We start from the raw sequence: 13436 nt of genomic DNA on the forward strand, positions 1-13436 counted from the left end.
GGCCATTCCACCTGGCCATCTACATCGTGAGGATTCCCAGTTTTGCTACACTTCCCGTGGGACATCATTGTTCATTCCGGTAATGTGCACTTACCCGATCTTCAATAAGTGAATTATAGACTCCACAGTTGTGTCCACTGAGACGAGGATCCATATTCTTCAATTTTAATTTTTTATTATTGGTTGTATTAATTCCAATTTACGTTTATTTCCCCACCTAATACTTTTTATTCATTTACATTATTGTATTATTTGTATGCATTTTTAACAGTAAAAATTGTTACCTTTATACCCAGTGGTAGTATTCATTGTGTTAAGCGCTGCTCGACTCGCCTAGTGCGTGTCGTCTCTTTTTTCGTTTTCACTAAAGTGGGGAGTGACTACCCCCACATCTGAGCAGCTGCTTTTATTTGGAGATTTAGCTCTACACCAGGCGCCTGATTATTCCTTGTGAATAACTTTGTTTCTCTACTCATATAAAACTTTAAACACTTTTTTTATTTCTTTCAAAGTGGTTGGCATTTCCTTATGTGAACTGGGCAGCACTTATAGGCCATTGTTTTAATACTACATTCTGATTCGCTGCTGTCTTTTGTTTAGTCAAGTCAACAATATCACAGCCAGGATAGCATCCTTTGTCTGTGATTAGATCAGTTCAAAGACAGCTGTTGATTGGTGCTGGATAACGAATGTAATGGGGACAATCATATATGCTGTCATAAGGAAAGCAGGGAATAAGGAGGATAGACCAGGTGGGTAGCGCTAATCTTGCATTGGGACCCACTGATGTGGGTGATGTGTAAAACTAAAAGATGCCAGAAGTGTTTGTGTGTAAGTATGGGTGGTGGAGCAAATTCTTATTGCTTCACTATTATAATTAATGTCTTCCTATAAGTTTTCTCATGCTAGTAGATGTAAAATGTTGCCATTTTCGCTGTTTTCCAGGGTGCCAGCGCATACATTTTAAATTACTTCCTTTACACTATGTGGGCTCTGACATTTTCCTTCCTGGCTGTCTCCTTGGTTAGAGTATTTGCTCCCTATGCATGTGGCTCTGGAATTCCTGAGGTAAGAATTGTCAACATTCTATAACTTTTTATTTTAATCTGTTTGTTTCTGTGCTGATAATGGAAATGTCATTGGATTCTATTAGAAACTATGGGCCTAATTCAGGTTGGCTCCCAAAAACAAAATCTCTCTCTAATGGGCAATACCTAGGCCCTTATTCTGATCGGTGCGGCCGGAGCCGATTATGCGGCCAGGACCGTGCGTGCGAAACCCCGCCTTCCATACGGATCGCCAACTCCGTCCGTATGCGGTAAGAAGCTGTCCGAACGGACCGCACGTGTATTTTTCACGGAATACGCCTCCTCCATCTAAGGGAACCTCCCCCATCATTCGATGGTCGCAGACCATCGAATGCAGAACCGAGTGCTCCACCAGCACCCGCAACCTCAGACCACACGGACATTTTTCCGTGCAAAAGCAGAGATCTGGGCGGGCAGCTGACATCCGGCGATGTCATATGTCCGCCCCCTACACGTGCGTCACGGCCGCATTACCATACGTACGCCCAGCGTTTTCATGGGAACTCCCATGAAACGCGGGGCGTATACATATGGTAATGAGCCCAAATAGCCCTTCACGCCCCTCTCCACCCCCTGTTCGGAGTGTTCATATATCATGCGGAATTTGGCCGTACGCCCCGCTCGCACATGCGCAGACACAAAACATCGGCGGGCCGAACGCACGCGGATATATCCGCACCGATCAGAATAAGGGCCCATGTGCACTTCAGTGGGGGCAGATGTAACCTGTGCAAAGAGAGTTAGATTTGGGTGGGGTTTGTACTGCAATCTGATATCTATATTGCAGTGTAAAAATAAAGCAGACAGTATTTACCCTGCACAGAAACCAAATACTCACCCAAAACTAACTCTCTCTGCACATGTTACATCAGCCGCACCTGCAGTGCACATGGTTTTGTCCATTAAAAATAGTTTTCTTTTGCAAACCAACCTGAATCAACCCCTGTGCAATCAATTAACTCTTAAACAAAATGCATGGTAGATATAAATGATTAATTTATAGAATACAATAGAACAAATAGTATAGCTGATGTTTTCTAAATTATAATAATTCATCTTTAAGATTTAATCCAGGGGTGGCCAAGTTCGGTCCATGTTTTCATTATCTCGTAGCTGGTACACAGGTGTATTCATTACTAATGCTGTGCACACACACACACCCATCAGATATCATGGCATACACTTATCTGAGATATCTCACATTGGGCCAGATGCAATAGGCTGCATCTACACATTGCCTGTTGACAGGTCCCTTTCATAGGGACCTGTTTGGCAGGAAGGAGCCTGCACGTGTAATCTATGGCTGTGACTACACATTGCATTTTAGCGCAGTCGAACAGGAGCTGTTAAGAAGGATGCTTATTCAAGAGTATATATACACAAGCCTGCTGCACCCTGCTAAATTGCAATGTGTAGACACAAGAAGCTGCATCCTTCTAACAGGATCCTGTTCAACTGCATCCTGCTAAAACACAATGTGTAGACGCAGCCATAAGCTTCAAAAAGGTATAAGGTGGAGAGTAATAAACTACCAGCCAATTCGCTCCTAACTGCCACACTACAGGCTGGGTTTGAAAAATGGCACTTGATAGCTAGGTTTTATCATCCCCACTTTATCACTTTTTGAAGCTTGGTGCATCTGGCTCAGTGTACAGCCACCTGATACCTGGATTCCTCCTCTGTGGAGGAAACATTTCCCCATTCCTTCCTTCATTCCTTATGAAGGAACAGGGAAAATGTCAGACAGCCAAATACACTTCCAGATGCTGTCAACAATTGATTATTGGGGTATGTTGAATGATTTCTCATGTCTGATATTCTGCAGATCGGGCATAATGTATGCCTGGCATAACTAGCAGGTGTAGTCTATAGTTTTTATCTTTAAAGTCTTTTTAAACCTGGGTTTACTGTCAGATGTACTGTATAGGGCTTAAAATGTAATAGCTTACCATGGTAATCCCCACGGACAAATAAATATCCCCCTAGTGTTTACATTAGTTATTTGCAGTTAATGTGAACTTGCCCTTTAACCCCTTCCCGACATTTGACGTACATTTACGTCATGGTCGGGATGTACTTCCCGACACATGGCTTAAATGTACGTCATGTTTTTAAACTGTCACCGCGTCTATAGACGTGGTGACAGAGGGACGATGTCTGCTGTCCCTGACAGCAGACATCTTCCCTCATTGCCCAGGGAGGGCACCGATGCCCCCCCCCCTCAGCGATCGCTGCGATTGGCTGTTCAAAAGTGAACAGCCAAAAGCAGCGTTTACTGTGTTATGTGTATAATTTTGACTCTGCTGCCCCCTAGTGTCCAAAAAAATTAAAAGCAGGTTGAAATAATGATGTAATAATAAAGTATACATATGGTCTATGTTAGTTATTAACTATTTTGAGTGGTATGATTATTTGTCTCACAAGCAGAAAATTTAACATTTTGCAAATTGCTAAATGTTCAATTTTTTTACGACATTTTGGTATTTTTCACAAAAAAAAAACAGACTGTATCGACCAAAATTTACCACTAACTTAAAGTACAATGTGTCACGAGAAAACAATCTCAAAATCACTGGGATAAGTAAAAGCAATAAAAAGTTATCCCCACATAAAGTGATACATGTCAGATTTGAAAAAAAGGCCTCTGTCAGGAAGGCAAAAACAGGCTGCGTCGGTAAGGGGTTAAAAAACTTGTTGTGTATACAATATTTAGCAAATGAAGGAGCCTATTTATCATTGGGTGATGAAACTCGTTTTGAATTCTAAAACTCTTTCCGTATGATAAATGGTGCTCCAGCCTTTCAGCTCCCAACTGCCATGTGTTCAGTTCCTAACTGTCACGCAAAGACTTTTATCATTCCCAAGTTTTATCATTCTTTGATAAATGGGTTCCTAAATCTATAGGCATTTGTAATCAGTCTTTTTTTTTTTTTACAGATAAAAACCATCCTCAGTGGTTTCATAATAAGAGGTTACCTAGGAAAGTGGACGCTGCTAATAAAAACAGTGACATTGGTGCTTGTAGTGTCCTCAGGCCTGAGTCTCGGCAAAGAGGGTCCCTCGGTGCATGTCGCATGTTGCTGTGGCAATTTATTCAGTAGCCTGTTTTCCAAGTACAGCAAGAATGAAGGAAAGAGAAGAGAAGTAAGTTACATTTTAGAAGTTATTTTCTTTTGTGTAGCTTTTTCCTAAACTCTGCAGTATTTGTTTTACAGGTTCTTTCTGCCGCAGCCGCTGTAGGGGTCTCTGTAGCTTTTGGTGCTCCGATTGGTGGTGTACTTTTCAGCCTAGAAGAGGTACTGTACATTTTTTTTTAATTGTTACATTCCTTTAATATGATTTAGTTCAAGCTTTCAAAATATTGCGTGAAATTTAATAGGATGAGAGATTCAGAGAGTGAGAGATTTGGTAAGAAATCTCCAGTTTTTTAAAAGTGGCAATCATTTACACTACAAACCAGTGGCGTAACTATAAATTTTGCTCCCCCCTGCCAAAAAGTTTGTGGCGCTCCCCCCCCCCCCCCCCCCCCTCCAGGCTCCTCTCCAGCATGTTTCCCCAGCGTGTTACCTGATGACGTCACACGCATAAGGGAGAAGCTTAAGCAGGAGAGAGGAAGAGAGACCAGTATACACTGCTGCTTCCCTTGGCTCCAACGCATCCCAGGCCGCCCTAACACGCCCATCCGCCCGCTCATCCGCCCGCCCATCCTGTACACAGTAGCCAATAGCCGGCTCTGTGTACAGTCAATTGAAACAGTGGGAGAATTTGCCATCTCTGCCATGGCCTCACCCACGCTGTGGCTGACTCGCCTCCAGTGCTCAGTCAGTGGGCAGCGGCAGGCAGCAGCATGTCAGTGCTTCGAGCGGGTGCCGGCGCCCACACAGACCCTGCTGCTGCTTGCTCCCCCAAGCGGCTGCTGGGGCTGCCTTACAGTAGTTACGCCACTGCTACAAACCCAGTTTGATTTTGCAGTGTAAATGATTGTCGCTTTAAAAAAAACGAGATTTCTTACCAAATCTCTCACTTTCTTAATCTCTCATCCTATTACATTTTCCCCATTGTGTTTATTGCTTGTTACTGACAATTTAAAACAATAGTGGTACTTAATAGCTTGAAACTGTAATTTTAATACACCTAGAATTTATTTTATCTAACAGTACAGGGCTGCCCTACATGCTGGGTCCCTCCCCGCGATTTGTTTGCAAAATCTTGCAATCACAACACAAAAATGTGACCTCTTAACTATACATGGCTATACCATGCCCCCCCTATTCTGCGTCAACACCCTGAAAACAGTGCACTGCCCCTGGCCCTTAGACTGCAGTCATATTTTACAGACTTCAGTTTCAGGGCTCTCACATGCGCCCTGCCATGTACTCGCATATGCAGGTTAGCAAGGCCTGCCTAATTTTTGCTAATCAGCGATCACTGCTGAATTATCTCCTAGGCTTTATACAGTATATAGCCATTGTTCATTGCAGATGGTTAAATTGCATTAACTGAGGTACTGTAACTAATTAAGTTACCTGTGATCAAGCATACAGTAGCTATCTTTAAATCCTGTATTATTTGGGTGCCCTGAAGACCATGTTTGGGAACTTCTGTCTTAGAACCTTTTTTCGAACAGCATGTTTAAATAAAATGATAGAACATTCATTTTTCGCCAGAGCCAAAACCAAAGTTTGACATTGGAATACATTGAATATACTCTATATATACATATACATTATATATTAGTGAATATAAATATCCACTTTGCTGTGTTTAAAAATTACTTTGCCATGCCTTCTCTCATATTAACTAATGGCAAGGAGAGTCTAGAGGGCTGACACTTCATCTGAATTAAATTGTGTGTTCCTTATGATATCACCTGAATATTTTACAATGCCAGGAACCTGGCACCGCTTGGCACGTTTTGTGGTTTTTCCATTAGGCAATGAGACTATGGAACAGTACGATTGAGGTCTGCAGATTCCTGCTGCCTTTCAGGTGAACTGCTTAGTGGTTATTATAGAAGTAACAATATAATATGTCAGTATAGTTATGACCGTTTGCAGCTAACCACTAGATGGAGGCATATGGATTCATCTTGTTCTCTTATGGTGGATTATATTATGTGCCTTATGGAGTATTTGGTATCATTTGAATTATTTTGGAGTTTGGTATCACCTTCACCTATGCCCTTTGCTCTCTTGTCCTAAAATGAACTAGATACAATTAGAGGCAGAGTGAAGACAACATACTTATTTTCCTCCACATTTTACCTCAGTTATAAAGGTATACATTTTATTCATCCAGAGCAAGTTGTGAAAATCTGTCTGATTCTGAACTTGAGTATTTACAGAACTCCTATACACAACTCCTTTCTCAAATGTCTTGAACCATGTTTTTATTGGCAGAGTGTATATAAGTACGTGCAGTGTGGTTGTTAGACCTCACACTTAGAAGATATAACCAGTTTGAAGGGTTTATTCAAGTGGCAGGCTTGTAGGTTACAACAGTACTTTAGTAGTTAACTTCAAGCAGTAATACAACTTGTACATTTGGTAACGACAGTCTCTGGTTGTTACTTAGCTGTAGCGTTTTGGCGCGTGCAGGGTAAATGACAGTCTGCTGGTTTATGCTGCGGTATCTCTCCCAGTCTCGCTGCTGCCAATGATGACTGATCTCCCTGTGCAAAAGGTCACGCTGGTAACGGGTTTACAGCGGGGACTTGCTCCTGTGCGCTCCGGTGCACGTGGAGCTACAAACAGCATGGACGGAGTCACACACGATCTGAGGCACACTCTAACGCGGGGACTTCCTCACAGGAAAGAGTAACGCTGCCAGCAGGGTCAGGGGTCTCTGCCCTGCTATTCGCTTAAGCGACCTGTCACTCAGGGTGACGCTTAACTACGTTGGCTGCAAGGGGGAAAAGGAAGACTGTAAGTCTTACACTAAGCAGTGTATGCGGAGACAGGCGCTGAGCGCTGCAATCTAACACTCCCCCTCGCTTAAGGCTGTCTTCGGCTACATAAAAGAACTCAATACAATGCTTTGTCCTTTTGTAATACCTGTAACCGAAAATATGGTTAGAGAGAAAAAACATTCAGAACATCAAAAACTTCAAATCAACATTTTTGAACTTAGACAAGTCCACAGTCCTTCACGAACTTAGTAAGCAAGTTTCCCGACAGTCCTTTAGTAAGCATGTCAGCGACATTCTGTTCACTTGCAATGTATTCAACATCAATGGACTTGTTCTCCACTAGTTCTCTGATGAAGTGATGTCTTATCGCGATGTGCTTTGACCTTCCATGGTGCTTGGTAGTACAGGAAAGATCTATTGCTCCCCTGTTATCACATGCGATACTGATAGTCTCTTCTTCATAAAGTAGACCTAACTCACACAAAGTCTCTTTGATCCAGAGTGCTTCTTTTGATGTCTCTGTAAGAGCCATGTATTCGGCCTCAGTTGTTGAGAGAGCAACGGTCGGTTGTTTTCTACTCGCCCAACTAACTGCTGCTCCGGCCAGTGTGAACAGGTAACCGGTGTGGGAACGACGATCATCTTCATCTGCTCCCCAGTCGGCATCGCAGAAGACTTTCAAATTTGAATTGCTTGTCTTGGCGAATTTTAATTTCAAGGAACTTGTACCTTTTAGGTATCTCAGGATCCTCTTCACTGCGATCCAATGTTGTCTTCCAGGATTTATTGCAAATTGGCTCACCCGACTGACTGCATGAGTGATGTCTGGACGAGTTCCAATACTTGCATACATAAGACTTCCAACCACGTTCTTGTAAGGAACATCTTGCATTTCCTCTATTTCTTCTTGTGTGGTTGGTGACATACCTTTTGTAATCTTGATGCTTTTGTCAATTGGTGTATTCACTGACTTGGAGTCTGCCATCCCATACTTCAAGATTGTTGCCTCGATGTACGTTTGTTGGTCAACTGTGACTGTTCCCTTTTGCAAGTCTTGAACAATTCTCATGCCCAACAGATGATTGGCTGGACCTAAGTCTTTCAACTTGAATCTCTGTTTCAGTTGATCTCTTACACTTGTGATGTGATCTTCGTGACCTGCTATAAGTATATCATCCACATAGACTGCTATGATGAACAACTTTTCTCCCAGAGTTTTGTGATAAAGGCAGTGGTCAGTCTCTGATCTAATAAAATTCATTTCAAGTAGTACTGTGTCCAATTTTATGTACCAGCAACGACCACTCTGCTTCAGGCCATATATGGATTTCTTCAGAAGACACACTTTCTCTGTCTGAAGTTCATTCTCATCATAATGATCTGGTGATTCCATATAGATCTCTTCAAGTAGTTCTCCATTTAGGAACGCTGAATCGAAGTCTAGTTGGTATAGCAGTAAGTCTTGTAAGGTGGCGACTGCAATTACTAATCTGAGAGTGTTATACCTCGCAACAGGTGAGTATATCTCCCCATAGTCAATTCCGGATCTCTGTGTGTATCCCTTAGCAACAAGACGGGCTTTGTAACGGGCAACTTCTCCGTCTGAATTTAACTTCTTGCAGAAGACCCACTTGTTCTTGACTGTCTTGCGGTTGCTTGGCCTATTTACTATGGTCCAAGTATCGTTCTCTCTCAGTGCTGATAACTCTGTGTCTATTGCAGATTTCCATTTCGCCCAATCACTGCACGCTTTCGCTTCTTGAATACTCTGAGGTTCACTGAAAGCAATATTCGCATATTCTTCCTCATATCTTCTGGCTGGTATGCCCTTGTTTCTTCTTACAGAAGCTCTTTTAGTTGGTTCGCTTCCTTCTTCAGTATTTTCTGTTGCAGGTATGCTTTCTATTTCACATACCTCTACTAGTGCTTGCTTTTCTTGCTCTTTTGCTTTTGTGGGTGATGCTGTTTCTTGAAATATCACATCTCTTGATTTCAGGAGACGTCTGTTCTCTGCATCCCAGAGCCTGTACCCTTTGCTCTCCTCACAATAGCCTAGCAATATGCACTGTCTTGATTTTGGGTCAAGTTTCTTCCTTCTCTCTTTTGGTATATGTGCATAAGCTCTGCTCCCAAAGACACGGAGGTGACTGATGTCTGGCTTCTTCCCAGACCAGGCCTCTAAGGGGGTTTTTCCCTTCACGGCCACTGTAGGTGTTCTGTTTTTCAGGTATACTGCAGTAGATACAGCTTCTGCCCAAAAACTCTTCTCCAGGCCAGCATCGTTCACCATCGCTCGTGCTCTTTCAACGATTGTTCTGTTCGCCCTTTCACTTACGCCATTCTGTTCAGGCGTGTAGGCCATCGTCAGCTGATGCTTTATGCCATGCCTTTTTAGGAAGTCGGTTAGTACTTCATTTTCGTACTCTCCCCCATTGTCGGATCTCAGGACCTTTAGTTTTAGGCCCGTCTGAGTTTCCACTAGGTTCTTGTACTCCACAATTTTCTTGACCACCTCACTTTTCTTCTTTATGAAGTATACGTGTGTCATTCTTGTGGCGTCATCGATGAGAGTCATGAAGTATTTGTAACCACTGGTTGACTCCTCTTCCATTGGTCCGCACACATCTGTGTGTACCAGAGCTAATTGCGTTTCTGCTCTGCCTGCTGACTTGGGAAATGGGTTGCGGGTCTGCTTGCCTTTTATGCAACTCTCGCACACAGGTCTTCCGGTGTCTTTCACTGTGATTCCTGTTGCCATCCCATCAGCTAATTTCTGGACATTATCATATCCTAAGTGTCCCAAACGTCTGTGCCAGAGCTCCATGGACTCATTTTCAGCAGAGGCTGCCAAAGCTACACATTCATCTGTGTCTAGGACGTATAGTTGGTTGCATCGGGTTGCTGAAGCAATTACAGTCCCTCTTTCATTATGCACCATACACTTGCCCTTTGCAAACTGGACTCTGTAGCCTTTTGCCTCGAGTACGCTGATAGCGATGAGGTTACTTCCCAATTCTGGTACATACAGGACGTCTTGGATATCTGTGACTACTGTCTGTCCCTCAATTCTTAGTCTCACTGTGATTGTCCCAACACTTGAAGCAGTAAGGATCTTTTCACCAATCCCGGTAACTGTTGTGGGGTTACACTGTGTTAAAGAATTGAACCACTCCTTGTTGCAGCTGAAGTGTCTAGAGGCTCCCGAGTCCATGTACCAGAGATCCCTCCTTGGCTTGTCTGTTACATTCAGTGCTGACTCGTTCTTTTTATCATGCCGCTTGTGCATGCCACTAGTGTTCTTCAGCCTGCATTCTGAAGCCTTGTGCCCTACTTTGTGGCACACATAACATTTGAATGTGCATTTCTTGGGTTTCGCACCCTTTGCTACTAAGGCAGAACCTTCAGCTATGGCATCCTTGTGGATTCTCTCTTGGAACTGTAGTAGCTTGGCTCTCACAACTTCAGTTGTAAGCTTGGTCTCATTTGACTCTAGTGCGACAACCAGAAAGTCAAATTCCTCTGTCAAATTCTGCAGCATTACCATTGCTACTTCTTCCTCATCCACTTTTGCTCCTACACACGCCAATTGCTGAGCTATCGATAGTATTTTATCAATATAATCGTTCATGTCCTTGCATGCATTCAATTTTGTTCCATACAGTGTGCGTCTCAGACTTATCCTTCTCATTAAGCCTTTATTTTCATAAGCACCTTGCAGAGTTGTCCATATGTCCTTAGCGGACTCCTTCCCACAGATAGTAGAATAAACATGCTGCTCCACAGCCAGGCCTATTGTGCCAATGGCCTTGTCTACCTCTTCTGGGTTTGGACTTTCTCCTGGGGCTATTGTGACTTTCCATAGCTTCTCCCTCTTAAGCTGCATTTCCATAGCGAACTTCCATGTAGTGTAATTCTCTGAGCCTTTGAGCTTTGGAAAGTTCATGCTATGCCCTGTACTGTGCATTCTCGTTAACTCTTCCACAAATGGCAATTTAGAAATAATTCCTTTGTGTTCTTTTATGTACTGCGCTAGCACTTTGTCTTCAGGGGGTTAATCTTCGCGCACGTGACGTGCTGGGCCCATAACCTATTGGCAGAGTGTATATAAGTACGTGCAGTGTGGTTGTTAGACCTCACACTTAGAAGATATAACCAGTTTGAAGGGTTTATTCAAGTGGCAGGCTTGTAGGTTACAACAGTACTTTAGTAGTTAACTTCAAGCAGTAATACAACTTGTACATTTGGTAACGACAGTCTCTGGTTGTTACTTAGCTGTAGCGTTTTGGCGCGTGCAGGGTAAATGACAGTCTGCTGGTTTATGCTGCGGTATCTCTCCCAGTCTCGCTGCTGCCAATGATGACTGATCTCCCTGTGCAAAAGGTCACGCTGGTAACGGGTTTACAGCGGGGACTTGCTCCTGTGCGCTCCGGTGCACGTGGAGCTACAAACAGCATGGACGGAGTCACACACGATCTGAGGCACACTCTAACGCGGGGACTTCCTCACAGGAAAGAGTAACGCTGCCAGCAGGGTCAGGGGTCTCTGCCCTGCTATTCGCTTAAGCGACCTGTCACTCAGGGTGACGCTTAACTACGTTGGCTGCAAGGAGGAAAAGGAAGACTGTAAGTCTTACACTAAGCAGTGTATGCGGAGACAGGCGCTGAGCGCTGCAATCTAACAGTTTTCTCTTAGTCACTTACTGTTTTGTGCTTGTTTTTCAGGTCAGTTACTATTTTCCTCTCAAAACCCTGTGGCGTTCATTTTTTGCTGCCCTTGTTGCTGCCTTTACTCTGAGATCTATTAACCCATTTGGAAACAGTCGACTGGTTCTGTTTTATGTAGAGTATCACACTCCTTGGTACATGGCTGAACTGTTTCCATTCATCCTCCTTGGTGTATTCGGAGGGCTTTGGGGAACCCTCTTCATCCGATGCAACATTGCTTGGTGCCGCAGACGTAAAACCACCATCCTCGGCAAGTACCCAGTATTGGAAGTCATTGCCATCACTGCCATCACAGCCATTATAGCTTATCCAAACCCGTACACACGAAGGAGCACAAGTGAGCTTATCTCAGAGCTTTTCAATGACTGCGGAGCTCTGGAGTCTTCTCAGCTCTGTGATTACATCAATGATAGCAACATGACCAGACCTGTGGACGACATTCCGGATCGGCCAGCAGGCCCAGGAGTTTATACAGCCATGTGGCAACTGGCATTAGCTCTTGTTTTTAAAATAATTATTACTATATTTACATTTGGTATGAAGGTAAGTCTGCTGTTGTTGTTGTTAGTATTATTATTATTAATGTTTTAAGACAAATTACATTTACAGTAATGCTTTAGGTTATGTTTTTCTTAAAATCTGTTTGCTGATGGAGCGAGAGTGGTTATTTTCACCACACCCAGTTATCTCTTCTTCATCAACACATAGAGGTATATTCAATTGCTGTCGGAACTGCCGTCTTGTCTGTAAGACAGCAGGTCGGAAGGGGTTCCAACCAATAAGGGCAGTTTTTTTCCGACAGGTCAGAATGCTCCTGTTTTGTATTATGTTTAATTATTTTAGTAGTGGGCAGTATATTAAGTAAATTGAATACAATTGTGTTATCTACCTACTCCGCTGCACAGTACTTTTCCCGGTACTTGTGTATTATCACGGCGCCCATCGCATCGCATACCAAAAGGCATGCGATGGTATGCGATGCGATATCGCGCAATGTTGTACAATGTCATACAATTTTAAAATTGTATGACATTGTATATGGCATACAATGCCATACAATGCGATGCGATGAAATTAAAAATTGTATAAGCACTCTCATGAGTGCTTACAATCTTAAATGCACCCTAATGGGTGCTTACAATGTTAAATGCACCCCCACGCCACCCCCCACTATAAACGTGAACCCGAAGCGTGGCGAGCGGCGGCGGTACGCGGCCTAAGACCTTTTCATATCCCCACTATCCACGTTGGTGTGGAGTTGATTTTATAAGGTGTGGCAAGCGCAGCGAGCCACCGAGCCCGAAGTGTGGCGAGGGGACGAGGATACCTGTGAAGCCCGCGAGGGGATGCGGATACCTGTGAAGGTATCCGCGTCCCCTCGCGGGGCTCGCTGCGCTCGCCACGCTTCGGGCTCGGTGGCTCGCTGCGCTCGCCACACTTTATAAAATCAAATCCACGCCGACGTGGGCTCGCTACGCTCGTCACGCTTCGGGTTCACGTTTATAGTGGGGGGTGGCGTGGGGGTGCATTCAACATTGAAAGCACACACTAGGGTGTCGATTTTTTATCGATTAGGGGGCTAAAATCGCGTCGCATCGCATGCCATCGGGTGCATGGCATGTGATGCGATGAAAACATTGCGCGACCAATATCGGGGGCACCGTGATAATACACAAGTACCCTTTTCCCTTTCTTTCTGGTTTTTTAAAAAGGCTG

The 13436-nt window shown here is 43.7% G+C and overlaps 1 protein-coding gene across 1 annotated transcript in view; it reads left to right on the forward strand.

Moving 5' to 3' along the window:
- CLCN4 (Cl-/H+ antiporter 4) overlaps window positions 1-13436 on the forward strand; it is a 55324-nt gene that overhangs the window by 24885 nt on the left and 17003 nt on the right. The window contains exons 7-10 of the mRNA XM_083172592.1: window positions 946-1068; window positions 4026-4232; window positions 4304-4384; window positions 11718-12263. Of these exons, the coding sequence (XP_083028718.1) occupies window positions 946-1068; window positions 4026-4232; window positions 4304-4384; window positions 11718-12263 (957 nt within the window). The remainder of the gene's footprint in view (window positions 1-945; window positions 1069-4025; window positions 4233-4303; window positions 4385-11717; window positions 12264-13436) is intronic.

This window comes from Crinia signifera, chromosome 2 (assembly GCF_055691185.1).
Source record: "Crinia signifera chromosome 2, ASM5569118v1, whole genome shotgun sequence".
NCBI classification, from domain to species: Eukaryota; Metazoa; Chordata; class Amphibia; order Anura; family Myobatrachidae; genus Crinia; species Crinia signifera.